General features: G+C 34.4%; 2 protein-coding genes across 3 annotated transcripts; one reads left to right on the forward strand and one right to left on the reverse strand.

The window, feature by feature from the left end:
- Positions 1–4,460: 4,460 nt before the first annotated feature.
- Positions 4,461–7,302, forward strand: LOC107894181 (transcription factor GTE7). The gene is made up of 3 exons (XM_016819400.2): positions 4,461–6,133; positions 6,221–6,425; positions 6,509–7,302. The coding sequence occupies exons 1-3, from the start codon at positions 4,685–4,687 to the stop codon at positions 6,565–6,567; spliced, it is 1,713 nt and encodes a 570-aa protein (XP_016674889.1). The 5' UTR covers positions 4,461–4,684; the 3' UTR covers positions 6,568–7,302.
- Positions 7,303–7,768: 466 nt separating this feature from the next.
- Positions 7,769–14,092, reverse strand: LOC121212244 (myb-binding protein 1A-like protein). Of its 2 annotated transcripts, none has more exons than XM_041084648.1 (9): positions 13,934–14,092; positions 13,114–13,718; positions 12,647–12,772; positions 12,371–12,568; positions 11,673–11,897; positions 10,450–11,574; positions 9,793–10,080; positions 9,039–9,492; positions 7,769–8,876 (listed from the first exon to the last, which is right to left on the reverse strand). In XM_041084648.1, exons 2-9 carry the CDS (start codon positions 13,690–13,692, stop codon positions 8,020–8,022), a joined length of 3,852 nt encoding a protein of 1,283 aa, XP_040940582.1. In that variant the 5' UTR covers positions 13,693–13,718; positions 13,934–14,092; the 3' UTR covers positions 7,769–8,019. The 2 variants fall into 2 exon arrangements, with proteins under 2 accessions (XP_040940582.1, XP_040940581.1); XM_041084647.1 differs by having other exon boundaries at positions 13,923–14,086.
- Positions 14,093–14,558: the final 466 nt, after the last annotated feature.

Here is a 14,558-nt window from a genome sequence, read left to right on the forward strand (position 1 = left end):
GATTTAAATGTATACTAAAAACTTTAATTTTGATTTAATCATATACATTTAAAAAAATAAATACATCAATTTAATTTTTATATTGGATAAATAGTATTATTTATGTATGCAATATATAAACATAAAATGATGTTATATCAGTAATTGTGTTAATAATTTACAAGAATGGGATCAAATCAAAATTCCATATATATAGTTACACATTAAACCATAATTCCTGTATAGTTTTAATATTTATCCCTTTTATAAAAATACAAATTAAATACTTTTAACTTAATTTTAATTCAACTAAATATTCACTTTGGGTTGAATCCTTTTTTTCCCTTTATTTATTTGGTTTTATTGTAAATAAATTATTTTTCATTCAAACCTTTTAAATAATGATAATTAATTAATTTTAAATAAAAAATTAAATGAATTTATCTCAATATTAATATATAATTGAATTAAATATACATTTAAAATACTTTTTTTTTACTTGAAGTCAAACATAATTTAGTTACAATTTAGTCTTATGTTACTACAATATAAATTTAAAGTAGTTATCTTTTTTACTATTTATAATTTTTTTTACTATTTATAATTAAAAATGAAGGAATGGAGAAGAAAACACATAAATAAATAATATTTTTTTATTTTTATTTAAAATTTACTTAGTCAATATATATTAGGATTTATTCGATTTTTTTTCCAAACATGAAGGGATAATTAGGTTTTTTTAAATTATAAGACAAGTGTATTTTTATACCAATCCTTATGAGGTAAGTGTCATTTACCCAAATAAATGGTTAAAATGTTCGTCAAATTTATTGTATTCTTCGTATATATGAATTTTAGTTTTTTTTTTTAGAAATTTAATCATTATATTTTTCATATTTCAAAATTCTAGTACAATTGTTAATACCATTAAAGTATTTTATTAATTTTATTAGTGCAATATTTTGAAATTAAAAAAAAATCTCACTTGATAGTCATATAACATAAATTATTTTGTAATAAACATGAATTCAATAAAAGAATTTTAACGATGTTAGCATTTGGTCTTGTATTTTTAAACTCGAAAGGTTGGTGGGGTATATTCCTGAAGTAAAAGTAGATAAACTAAATTTCAAATGTACGAATAGCGCAATAACACAAAGCATATTTTAACCATGTTTTACTCATGTAAGTTCTTAAATATGTCATATATTATTTAACACATTGCTAGTGAAAATTTTGATTCCACAATAAGATATTATTTTGTTACACCCTAAAGGAGCAGGTGTTACTCATTTAATATCGTTTGTGGAATTTTTAAATTCCATTGAAAATACATGAAAGAAATTTCTTATTATACAATGTTATTATTCTATTTATTGTTATTAAATATTTTTATATAAAAATAATTAGAATCCAAAATATTTTTAAAGAAGATGAACAACTAATCAATAAGCCGTAAAGTGTGATTTATTATTGGAGTTTTTTGAACTCCACTTTTTGATTCATTATAATTTTTTAAATGCCACCTAATGAAACTTAGACAATATTTTATCTTAAATTTTTTCTATGAGAAATATATTTAAATAAATATTCTCCAAAATTCTTTGCCTAAATATTTAAAGAGTACTCATTGTTGACCAAAAATTGACATTGAAATCCAATAATAGTAGTTTCATTCGTGTATTATTTAAAATATTGATTCGTGAAATAAAAAAATAAATCTTAAAATCAGATGAAAATATTTTATAGTAATGTGTTGAAGAGAAAACATATAAATAAAAGATAATGCAATATTGTTTATAAATGTATAAATTTGACAATTCAACATGTCATCAACATTGTTTGTAAATCAGGTATTAGGATTTCTTCTAAAGTGTTTTTATTTTAAATTTAAATTATAAAGAATGTGTTAGTTTAAGTTTTTTTCTTAAAATATATTAGCAAAGAAAATAAAATAAGAGTAAACTATAAAAATAGTCAATTTTATTTGTTTCAGATTACGTTTTAATCATTTACGTTATCGTTTTGTTACAAAGTAGTCACTCTACCGTTAAGCTCCGTTACCTCCCTAACGACAATCCTATATGACAGTCTAAATGGGTGTTAAATGCCAACTTGGATGTTTGATTGGGATGAGAGTAAGTTTTTAATTAATTAAATAATTTAAATTAATTACACATTGAATTGGAAAAGAAAGAAAAATCGTTCGAATCCTTTTTCTTCTAGTTTTTTTTCCCATTTCGACTAAAAAAAATTATTCTTATCCTAGTTGGCATTTAAAACCCATTTGGATTGCCGTTAGAGAGGTAACAGAGCTTAATGGCAGAGTGATCACTTCGTAATAAAATGATAACGTAAGTAACTAAAACGTAACATTTCAAATATAAGTGACTAAAATGTAATTTGAAGCAAACAAAAGTGACTATTTTTATAATTTATCCATAAAATAAAGAATATTTTTTGATAAAAAAAAACTATAATACGAAATTGTTAAAGGAATTACTATGCAATTAATATATTATTATAATTTCCTTTTTATATTTTTAATAATGAAAAGTTTTAATTTTAAAACTATATAATTTTATTAATTTCATTCTATCAAATTTTCAAAAATTAACTAATAAGAAAGTGTTGATACATTATTTATTTGGTAGCTCCAGTTGATCAGTTCACCTTCTTCTTGGGGAGGTGATTAGAGTCTAAAGGAATGAGTTTTCTGGTGGAGAAGATGGAAAAAGTGGAGTTCAGAGAGCCCCCATTTTAAGAGTCTTTAAAAGTATATAAAGGGATTTTTTTCAAAGCAGATTAAAATATATTCTATAATAGAAAGAAAGATTATTATAGTAAATTCTTCTTAGACTAGCTAGAAAAAATCAAACTATGACTCTTAATTTATACTAATCAACGTGTTGACTCATTTAATATCGTCAACGCAGAATTAAATGAGTTTTCGTTTAAATTATTTTGATTATTAATTTATTTCGATTTAATAGTAATTTGATTTGATTTTATAATTGCTTAAATATATATTGATTTAATTGCACTATGAATCGATTATTTTATTGAAAAAATCAAACGCTGTTTTTGTAAGAAAATATTAAAATAGAAAAATAAAGGTATTTTTGGGAACTTTAATAGTAGTTGAACACCTGATTTGAAGAAACATGAGGACATTTTTAGGGAACTGAGGCTGACTGATTTACTAATATATAATGGGTTAATTCTTAAGACGTCCCCAAATTACAATTCAAATTCTAAATTGATCCTAATTTTAAAAAAATTAAATTAAATCATTAATCAGCATAACACCAAGTGTTAATTGTCAACTCGAATTTGATTGTATTATATTTAAAATACGTGGATAAAAAAACTTTAAAGATGTATATACCTTTTACATTAGCAACTTAGATTTGATGTGTAAATTAAAAAAAAAACGTTATTAAAATTAAATATTTTTTTATTATGTCATACCCAAATTATTCATGTGATGAGTGATGATGAGTTTAAAGCTTAATTATCGTGTTTTAAATATGATTTAATTATAAATTTTATACTTTTACGAAAATTAAAAAATTAATCATTCCACTTTATTTTATCAAAATTTAGTCATCATGCTTTATAAAAATTAAGAAGCTATTCCAATTGGGTAACACACCTAAATGCATATTAATTCAACAATGTATATGCATGAAATTAATAAAAATCACCTGTCCAATGATTTATTTGCAACAACAAGTTCGCGAAAATCAACAACTCAAATTTACATGTTTACCAACAATTAAATTAACTTAACAATTCTTGTAATGTGTAAAAAAAAATGACAAATTGAAGTAGATAGATTAACTTTTCAGTTTCTATGAAGTAGAGAGATGAAATTCTGAATTATACATTTTAAATATGCTTTCCTTCATATTTGAGCTAATATTTAACCCTCAAGTTGATAGAATGATTTAAATTGATACCACGTTGATACTTATAAATTCAATTAGAACTTTTGTGAAGTTCGGGGGTTAATTTAAAATCTAGATGATAATTGAAGATGTTTAGTGCAATTAATCCCTAAGTTTTTTGAGTTTATTTTACCATATTACCCTTGATGTTTCACACCATTGGGAACACACATGCCGTGTGGCTTCCGGCTAAAGCCGGACCACCCAGTTGGCTTTCCGTCCACGTCATCACCCCGTGGTGGGGGCCGCACTCCCCCCATAAAAACCCTAAATTCACGCCACATGCACCCCAAATTCACCCCAAACCTAAACCCAAATCTACGATCTCCATCAACGGTCCCACTCCTTACACGTGTACCCATATGCCTCATCTCCACCGTTCACGCCAGATCACCCGGTCAGCCTTTCGGTCACCTCTCAAACCTCTAACAGCCCTTCGATCAACAAGATGATTGTATCCAACGGTTATCATGTTGCCCGAAACTCAACCGGGCAGATCTCATCGCCTTTAAGAACCGAGCCTAGCCTTCTCTTGTTCCTCGCTCAACGAAGGGGTTAGATCCCAAACCCAGTCTTCACGTTTAATAATTTTTTAGCCTTTTTTCGTGTCGAATTCTTTGCTACACTGGTGTAAGTTGGCGCGTGGTGGTTATTGAGGTGGCGCGTGTCGGAAACGCTGTTCTCTTTCATGGTTTTATCCTGTCAATTTGAATCGGGAATCCCTCGCCGGAACCCTACCGGCTCCTGATAATTTAATGGCATCTGCCGTGTTAGCGAATCGGAGCGATTCAAATTGGCCACCGCAGCCGAAAGGCAGTGTTGCTAAATTCATGGGCAAGGTTCCCTTCACAGCAACGAAACCAAACCCTAACCCTAAATTCAACAAGAAACGTCAATTCCACCATCATTTGGCGCCACCTGATGATGTAGTCGGCCATGTCGTGGATGATTCTCCCGCCGTGACCCAATCCGCAGCTTCTGATGATGCGTCGTCGATAAATCCGAAGCTGAATGATTTCAGCTCGGGCGCTTACGTCAGCTTTCGCATCAGCTCTTATTCAAGGAAGGAGTTGATTGATCTGAAAAATCAGTTGGTTGCCGAGTTGGAGCAGATTCGTGAATTGAGGAATCGGATCGAGTCGAATGATTTTCACGTTAGATCCAGCTCAAACAAGAAATCGTTGCCCAAGAAAAACATTTCCGGCAACAAACGGCCTTTACCGTCGAATTTCAGCAAAGAATTTAAGAGATTGAACCCTCAAGAGAACGGAAAAGCTTCCACGGCTCATTTGATGAAAAGCTGTTCCCAAATCTTGACCAAATTGATGAAAAACAAGCACGGCTACATCTTCAATTCGCCTGTGGATGTTATTGGAATGGGTCTTCATGACTATTACGACATAATCAAGAACCCGATGGATCTGGGCACTGTGAAATCGAGGATGTCGAAGAATTTCTACGGGTCTCCCTTGGAATTTGCGGCGGATGTAAGGCTCACTTTTAATAACGCCATGTTGTATAACCCTAAGGGGCATGAGGTTTATGTGTTGGCCGAGCAATTTCTTGCAAAATTCGAGGAACTGTTCCGGCCGTTGAGCTTGAAACTGGAGGAGCAAGATGAGCCTCCCGAAAGGGGTTATTACGAGGAAGAGTTGCAGGCGAGTTCTTGGGATCACGGTGAAGCTGATAGGTTGAAGAAAGATAGGGAAAGAGATAGTGAGAGGATAATTGTCGATAGGGATGATTCGGGTAATTTTGTGTCGAGATCTGATAGAATTGATAGAATTGGAGGGGTATCGGGCTTTGTTTCGAACCCGAATGTACCACCACCACAGATGCACTTGCAGGCGCCGGCAAGGGTGCCTTCACCTGTAAGGCCACCACCTGTGAAGTCATTGAAGCAGCCGAAGCCAAAGGCTAAGGATCCGAACAAGAGGGAAATGAGTATGGAAGAGAAGCAAAAGTTGGGGATTGGATTGCAGAGCTTACCTCAAGAGAAGATGGATAATGTGGTTCAGATTATAAGGAAAAGGAATGGGCATTTGAGGCAAGATGGGGATGAGATCGAACTCGACATTGAGGCAATGGATACCGAGACGTTGTGGGAGTTAGATCGGTTTGTCACTAATTACAAGAAGATGGTCAGCAAGATAAAGCGGCAAGCATTGATGGCGAACAACGCCGTATCCAATGACAGCCATAGGGTAAGCACATTGTGTTTGCTTGATGTGTACTGATGATTTCATTTTGTCTATTGTACCAACTTGCTTGTTCTGATTTGAAAAATTCAGGAAGAGGCAACCGTGGAGAAGATTGAGGTTCCAATGGAGATGAAGAAACCGAAAAAAGGCGATGCTGGAGAGGAAGATGTAGATATTGGGGACGAAATGCCGATGAGCAGTTTCCCACCCGTGGAGATTGAGAAGGATAACGATCGAGCTAGTAGCAGCTCTAGCAGCTCCAGTAGTTCAAGCAGCGATTCTTCGTCTTCGAGTGGTATTTCTCTTCTCCATTTTGATTTTGGAATTTAACCAATGTGTTCCGGGAAAAAAAATCATCTTGTAATGTTGTTATCGCAGATTCAGATTCTGGGAGCTCATCCGGAAGTGATTCCGATGCAGACGATGCGCGGTCTTGAAGGCATGAGCTATTCGATTTTGGGGCAAATCCAGTTGGAAAATTGGGTGGTGGGGATGTAGATGAGAGGTAGATTTTGCTAACATCTGCTAACAAACTGGAAAAAAAATTAGGGATATTAGTAAGTATTAAATGCTGAAGATATGAACATTTTTTTTTCCTTCTTTTTTTGGTTGATGTACAGGGTGGTGGTGGTGGGGGGTTTAAATGTTGTGTGAAATTGTAATGGTTGTTCACTTTGGAGGAAAGAAAAGTATGAAAATGGAAAGGGGAGGGCAGCTTTGGGAAGAGAAAATGGTGAATTTAAGGGGTGGGTTTTTAGTGGAAAGAGGGTAGGGTTTGGTAGAGAAGGTAGGTTAGGGTGAAGGAAAAGAATGGGGGGGGGATACTTTTGTATGCATTAACCCTAAAAAAAATTTACTTAAATGATTTTCAGCATCATCAATAGAGGTATTTTTACAGATTGAAGCTATGTTTATGGGTTCCTTCGTTTGGATGTTGGCCAATGCTCAAAATTTTTCGGACCAAGGAAAGATAGGAAGGTGAAGAAGACAACAGTGTAAAGTGAAGCCTAAAAAAGGTCTTTTAGGCTATGGGAAATCATAATTGCTTTATACCCATGCGCCATTTTGAAGTAAACTATTGGTTAAACTCAAAATGATGTGAGCTGAGTTGAATTTGAGACGACTCAAAACAAAACATTTTGAATATAGACTGATCCAAATTCAATCTAAAATTGACTCAACTTTCTAAATATCATCATCACTCTTCAATCAGTAGACAATCCAATTCTCTTCCTGTCGTCCTTTTTCGGCGAACAAACGTTGTACCTACCGTTTACCAAGTTTTCCTCAATTATACGCATGGAGACGTGTCTCACAGGAAAAGAAAATATTTGGATTGGATGGCAAATACCAATTCGTTGACACAGTCAGGCTCAAAATGCCGACAGTAAAACAGCAACGAGGTATTCACATTTCCATCATCCAAATTCGCATACTTGAAATAAAATGGCGTGTATATAGACTATGTATCCGACACAAACATAGATTTCCTTTTTTTAGTTTTCCATGTATTTAGAGATTCCTGTCGGACGCAAACGAAGAGTTACAAGCTCTCAAATAGTACCTATATCATGATTAGGGCACATCAATGACTTGCAGAGTAATACATAAATTGCAGATGACATTTAGGCAGGTAAATCATCTTAAATATAATATATATATAAATAAATAAAGGCTGATAAACAAAATCCCTCATGGTTTTCTTTTTTGGATGATTAAACCAGGATGTCAACAAATTTTCACCCACTGTCACCACTTTAAACAAAGCAAAGGCACTAAGCAACAATGTGAGAGCAAGCACCATACAAAAGGCAAAAAGGCAAAGCAAAAATGAGGTTTCCTTGATAAGTTGTTTCCACAAACAAGGGCTAACCTTTTATACTTGGCTCTCATTTGAGCTTCTTCAACTTGAGAAAAACGGGACCGAGTTGGGATTCACAAGCAGAGAGAGTGCCGGGTTCCAAACATTTCAAAAAAGCCTTGGTTAGGTCTAGTGTTGTTATCATTTGGAAGATCTTATCGCAGCATTTATGCACTTCGGTTTTTCGAGACTTCTTTTCGGGCATCTTTGTCACCAAGGTCTCTATAAGATGACCAAGACTCTGCAGGTGGCTTTTCAAAAATTTCTTCGACGCATCTCGCTTGCTTTCATTAGAGTTCATGGGGACCTGTGACTTCAATACTTCAATCACCAAATCGAGAGCCTCAACCCGTCGAAAGTCTGATTTTGCATTGCCACAGTTTTCTAACAAGAAGCCGAAGAGTTGACGACTGATTCTAGGATTTCTTCTAAATATTTCTTTCAAAACCCCAGATTTTATTTGGGACTTTTTACTGTCAAAATACCCCTCCAGAACAGCCTGTAAGAGATCAAAGACTCCCTGTAATTCAGAATCTGAGAGATTTCTTGCTTCAATGATCTTCAATATCCAATATATTGAATTCTGAGCAAGCGAAACAATCATTTTATATCTGGTCAAAGAGGCCGTCAGCTTCTTCTTTGATAGGCTGCTTGCAGATTTCTTTCTCTTGAATGGTTTTGATGCCAACTTAAGGTTTTTCTCCAATAGAGATTCAAGAGTAGACAGCGGTATGGATTCATCCTTGGGTAACTTCTTTTCTTTGAATACCTTCCTTTGAAGAATTCCCCATATACGTTGTCCGAGTTGTTCACTGCCTTCTGTGGTATGTGGATTGACAAATGCTTGAGCCAAGTTCGAGAATACTGTCAAGACTTGGGGCTTACCTGAATCAGAAAGATCATAAATACACACTTCTTAGAATCTTGTATATAAGTTGCAAGTTAAAAAAGAAACATTTCGGCAAGTCAGTCTAGATTACAAAACTTAACATTTCTAAACTCGAACAATACTAACAAATAAACAAAACAGATAGGAAATACACTTGCCTCGATTTTCATGCAAATAAATTTCCAGAAGTGAAAGAACTCGGAGCTTGAACAGGACGAGCTGGGACTGAGCAGTTTCGCCACCTGCCTGATTCTTTTTCTCTTTAAAGATCTGAGCAAGATAAGTGTCCATGCGGAACATAGCATCATCATCCATTCCTCCATCAGACTCGTCAGAATCTTCAGGAATATCTTTATCAGCCCCCTCGCTGCCAACTACTGCCTCAGAGTCTTCAGATTGTTCGTCACTGTCAGCTGTTTCACCAGTCTCAGCTTCATCCATATCCTCATCTTCTTCCTCATCTTCTTCAATACCGAGAAGGTCATCATCATTGTCGTCGTCATCTTCACTGCCTGCTTCCTGATGTCTAGCAGGTTTTAGGTCTTTCTTAATTATCCGCAACATCCGCATCAGCCCGTCATCAGTAACATCGCCACAGAAATATCTAAAAACCTATAAACAATACGTGTCAAATAAAGTAAGAAAAATGAAAAAACATAAGAAAAATGAAAAAACATCTGAGTTGTTCTAATAAGACAAATCAGAAAAACCAAAGCTGGACTTAGAAGAGTAATATAAATACAATCAAGAAAACATTTAGTTAAGAAATATGTGGATAGAATAGATAAGTGGTAGCTATAAACATTAAAGAAGGGTGAAACAGAAAGAATTAAGGTATTGCAAAATCAAAAGAAGGTATAGATGATCTCCAACATCGCATAAAAATGACTAGAATAAGTTATTGTTGTGCACCTGCTCAATAGCAGTCCGCATAGGGGCTGACGACTGAGGCAGCAAGGAAAGTAAAGTATCCACAAGAACATCCATTAATTCTGGTGCTGCATCATCATCCAACTCGTCTTCTCCAGATAAGTTGAGATCATCAGGAGCTGTAAAAACTTTCTTACAACATATTGTAAGCTCAGAGGCTGCATCGCAGAATTCCCCAGGCCGGAGGAGTACTTGGAGTAGCAATAGGATGAGCAAATACCTCAATGCACGCACTTTATTTGCATCATTGCTGAGCCTAAAGTTCCTTTCCTGTCATTTTTTAAGCATTCAAAAACTGTGTATCATTGCAAGAGTCAATAGCAAACAAGATCATTACTTTTCCAAATATACATACAAGATCAACAGTCCAATACAAGTAAAACATTCTTATTTTTGTTCAACATAGATTAAGCCATTATCCCCTTTTCATCAAAAAAACCACAAACCCACAGACAAGTGTCAAAATATATTCACATGTGAGTAAGACCATGCTTACCCCAACTGTTCAATTGCAAGTGACAACAAACAGGTAGAACACAAATTGTTTCAGAGCTTGGATTTATTAAAGAAAATAACCTCAAAATCAGACCCATATCTAAAGCATTTATTATTGATAGTAAAGCACAATATCAAGCTTACCTCTTTATAAAGTTTACTCTCCATTTCTAGCAATTTTGTGACTGACTCTTTGTCATCATCACTCAAAGTTCGAAATAGAGAAACCGAAGGAATGTTACGTAATGTGCTGAAAAACCGCATGAAGTAGGAACCAAGGTCATTAGGCTCAAGTCCATTAGCCAAAGATCGGGGCTCCTCAACCTTTTGAGCATTTGCTAGCAGAGATTGGAGTTGTTCTATGCACATTTTGCAAAGAGCAGTCGAGGTGGTTGCTTTTGGCCATCTAAATTTCTCCTGTAATTCAAATGAAGTAACTTCATTACCAAGAGATGCAGAGAATAGACCTTGAACTGATAGAAACTTCAATATTTCCTTTTGCACTCGGAATTTTGCTTCAGGGTCCAACTTTAAATGTTTCAGAACACTAGGAAGTGATTCTATGACCCAGCCTTTCAGAAAATCAGCATTCCCCATAATTCCGATAGAATCCTTGTCCTCGATTGAGCCTATCTCAGAATTTTCATCAGTTGTTTGACTCTGATCAGAAGGTTCCTCGGAAGCATGACCTTCATCCAGAAACAAGTTAATCAAGTTCTGAACAAACAGCATGCAACCAGCTTCTGTTTTGAACTCTGCCATCAAATCTTTCACTGTTTTTGTCTTTGTAATGCAATCAAACTTTCCATTGCTGTGCTTCTGAAAGGCAACAATAACAGCTACTCGCCTGACATCATCATTCCTAACCCAGTCTAATAATTCATTAAGAAAATGCTGTGCAACTTTATACAGCCATGAATCTTTTGTGGAAAGTATATCTATCAAGCACTGAACAACTTTGGGTGAGAAAACAATAGGTATAAAAGAAGACGGTAATCTTGGCAGGAGAAGAAGCAGAACATCAAATGCTAAGTGTTTACGATCATGAGATGACAGGAGCAAGGATCTTTCAATAACAACATCACAGAAAGACTGGACGTTATTTGCAATTTCTTCTTCTGAAGAGCTAGACTTGCGACCCTTTTTGTGCTTTTTTAAGGAATTAGAAGCAGATACCGCATCTTCGGCCTGCAAAATGGTATCAGGTAGGAGAATATTTACCAGAACAGGCCACAAACTATGAACCCGGGGTTGACAAAATGTGGATTCCTGCCATATTACAGACCAAATAAATAACTTTAGAACATATTTAAACTTTATTTTTCTCAATGATTATCCCTTCAGTATATAGATGCATTAAAAGTTACCTTCAAGCAGTTACTAATTGAGGATAAATAATCAGCAGAGAAAAGTTTGCTTGGGCAGAATGGATTTGGCAAAAGTTTGCCGAATTTGCTGTCAATGGATGTTTTTTCATGAATTTTTAAAGCTAACAGCAAGGCATCAGGATTCCCAACATCAATGGCTTCTTCAAACCACTGAGGAACTCCAGGAGCTTCAAGAATATGATCCAACAATGCTTCAGCAGGCAGCTGCAACATATAGAAGCATTACATAAAGACTGAAACATCTACTTAACAAATTCATAGATTGCAAATTGAACACTTACAATACTGACATTAAGCTTGACAAGACATGCATAAAAAAGAGAATACTTAAACTGCCAGCTTGACTATTACCAGTCAACATATGTATACAGTTACAGGAAGTTACAAAGAAAATATATGAACAAGCATACAAAAAAAGCAACGGCATTAAAAGCACTGGTTACACCATCCAATCAAAAGAGTAGTAAAGCAACTATTTATAATGATGCACTTAGAAGCCATTGCAACTCACCTAGTATTAATATTACAAAACAAATAAACTGCTGACATCAGAATAGACAAAATATTGATTTAAGCTTAGCATGGGTTTGGAATTATTACAGTTTCCCCCCACATTATGGCAGCAAAAAGTAAAAATATTATTAAGGAAAAAATCCAATTACATCATCAGAAAATACCTTTTCAATAATTTCTAAAATGATGGAAACCGATGGCTCCTGCAAATATCTTTTTTTGGAAGCAAGGGAGATAATAGCACTCATAAATTCCTTGATAAGAAGAGTATTTTTATCGGACAACCACTCTTTAGTGAGTCTGTCAGATCGGGCAATAGCACCATAAGCAAACAAGCGACCCAGGAGGCAATCCCTTACTTCCTACAAGATAGAAGCTAGTTTTTGAGCATTATTGCGTGATGACAACCTGATGATATGCAAGGGGGAAAGCATGCATACCTGACCCTTCATAGATGATGAGACCTCCAACAAATTAACTATAAGTTTCAACAAGGAGTCCACTTTAATGCTGGGAATTGAGGCAACCAAAGCAGTCAAACCCAACGCAAAACCCTGTCTAACACACTGCAAAACAAGTAGAAAAACATAATTCACCAATAGGCCAATTAAAGTTATAATGGCAAAGTATATTGTCCAAGATCATAAGTATATTTTAGGTGCTGGATGTCAAACTGCATTCAAATGCTAACTTATAAGTAACACATCAAAAGCATATGTAATTTGATCACTAGTCCTAGGTAAAAAAGTTTCAGACTATTTTACTTCTCATAAAAGGGTAAAGCAAATTGGAAAAATAGGAAAGCCATGACTTCCATAGTGAAATGCAAGATACAAGTATCTAAAACCTCAACAAGTAACTACATGAATTCTTGTGAGACAAAGCATGTGAAGACAGCAAATCAAACCTCTCTTGATGAAGAAACACCGCGTATCAACCTCCGCACGGCATATCCCAAAGAGGATGCACAGTTCTCCAAGCCATCATCCTTTTGAGCTTCCAGTTTCAAACCACCCTCAACCAAGTCCTTATTCTCAAGCCTATCATATGCCTTCTGCACCGCCTGCAACTCAGTCACTATTGTTTCCACTGCTGCTTCTCTCACCAAAGAATCTGCCGAGGCTAAGTCCTTAAAAACACTGATATGGAACTCAGGCGAACTACTACTAGACGAAGCTGCCACAGGCTCTGTGGCATCCTTTCCTTTCGGTTCAATAATCGGTTGTTTCAGCTGAGATTCCTCATTTTCTAAAACCGATCGCTGCCTCTCCTTGTCTACCTGTTTTCTCTTCTTTTTTCTCTCCATTGGTTTAACGGAATTAGCAACAGAAGAGGAAGCAACCCCATCTCCCATGTCTGCATCTTTTTTGCCAATCATCTTAATTTTCTTACTGGAAGGAGCCGAAACCGTATTATCCGCAGCTAAATCAGTTTGACCCTCAAGAACTTCTTCCTCAGATTTAGTGCTTCTTTTCTTAAAACCCATTAAAAACCCAAATTCCAGAATACCTTCTGCAATAATAACTATGCATCAAAATCAAGTTTCCCAACAAGAACGAATCAAAACATAAAAAAAGATTCAAAATATAACCTTTGTAAGTGACAATGCTATAAATTGATTATACTTTGAGGACAAAAAGCATGAAATTTCAATATCCTAAACTTCTTGTAAATCAAATAAAAAATCTGTTCAAAACAAATAAAAAAATATATTACCTTCTACTTACTTTTCTTTTTTCGGTTTTTTAAGCTGCTTTGTTAAAGAAACTTGAAAATTTTTAGGGTTATGAGGTTTTAGAGTAGAGAGAGAGGCACAGAGAGGGCTGTTGACGATTGGGACGCCTTTTAGGGTTTTATTAATGTATAGAACAAACAGTGATTTGGGGAAAAATTAGGGTTTAGTGACAGTAATAATTGTAAATACATGATAAAATTAGAAATAATCGATTCCCCGCATCACGTATTAGGGAGATTTTTTTATAATAAAATTTAAATTATTTTTAAAATATTGATCTTTTAAATCGAAAATTATTTAAGGAAATAATAATCATAAAAAATTTGATCAAATAAATATTTTTATCAATCTATTAAAATACTTATGCATTAAGAAATTGTGGTCTAATTATAAATCTCACCCTAACTTTAATTTGTATTTTTTTTTTGTAAAGTTAAAATTTGATTCATAGGAAAAGGAGTACACTAAGTGGGAACAATGTTCTATACAAATAAGGCCATTGAGGCCACTAACTCAAGCAAAACAAGGTAAAGGAAACAGTTGATAACCCAAGCTTCATAGAGACAAAATATCGAAAAGTGAGTAAATTTAACAATTTATGTTAGGAAAAGATCATC

This window comes from Gossypium hirsutum, chromosome A13 (assembly GCF_007990345.1).
Source record: "Gossypium hirsutum isolate 1008001.06 chromosome A13, Gossypium_hirsutum_v2.1, whole genome shotgun sequence".
Lineage (NCBI taxonomy): Eukaryota > Viridiplantae > Streptophyta > Magnoliopsida > Malvales > Malvaceae > Gossypium > Gossypium hirsutum.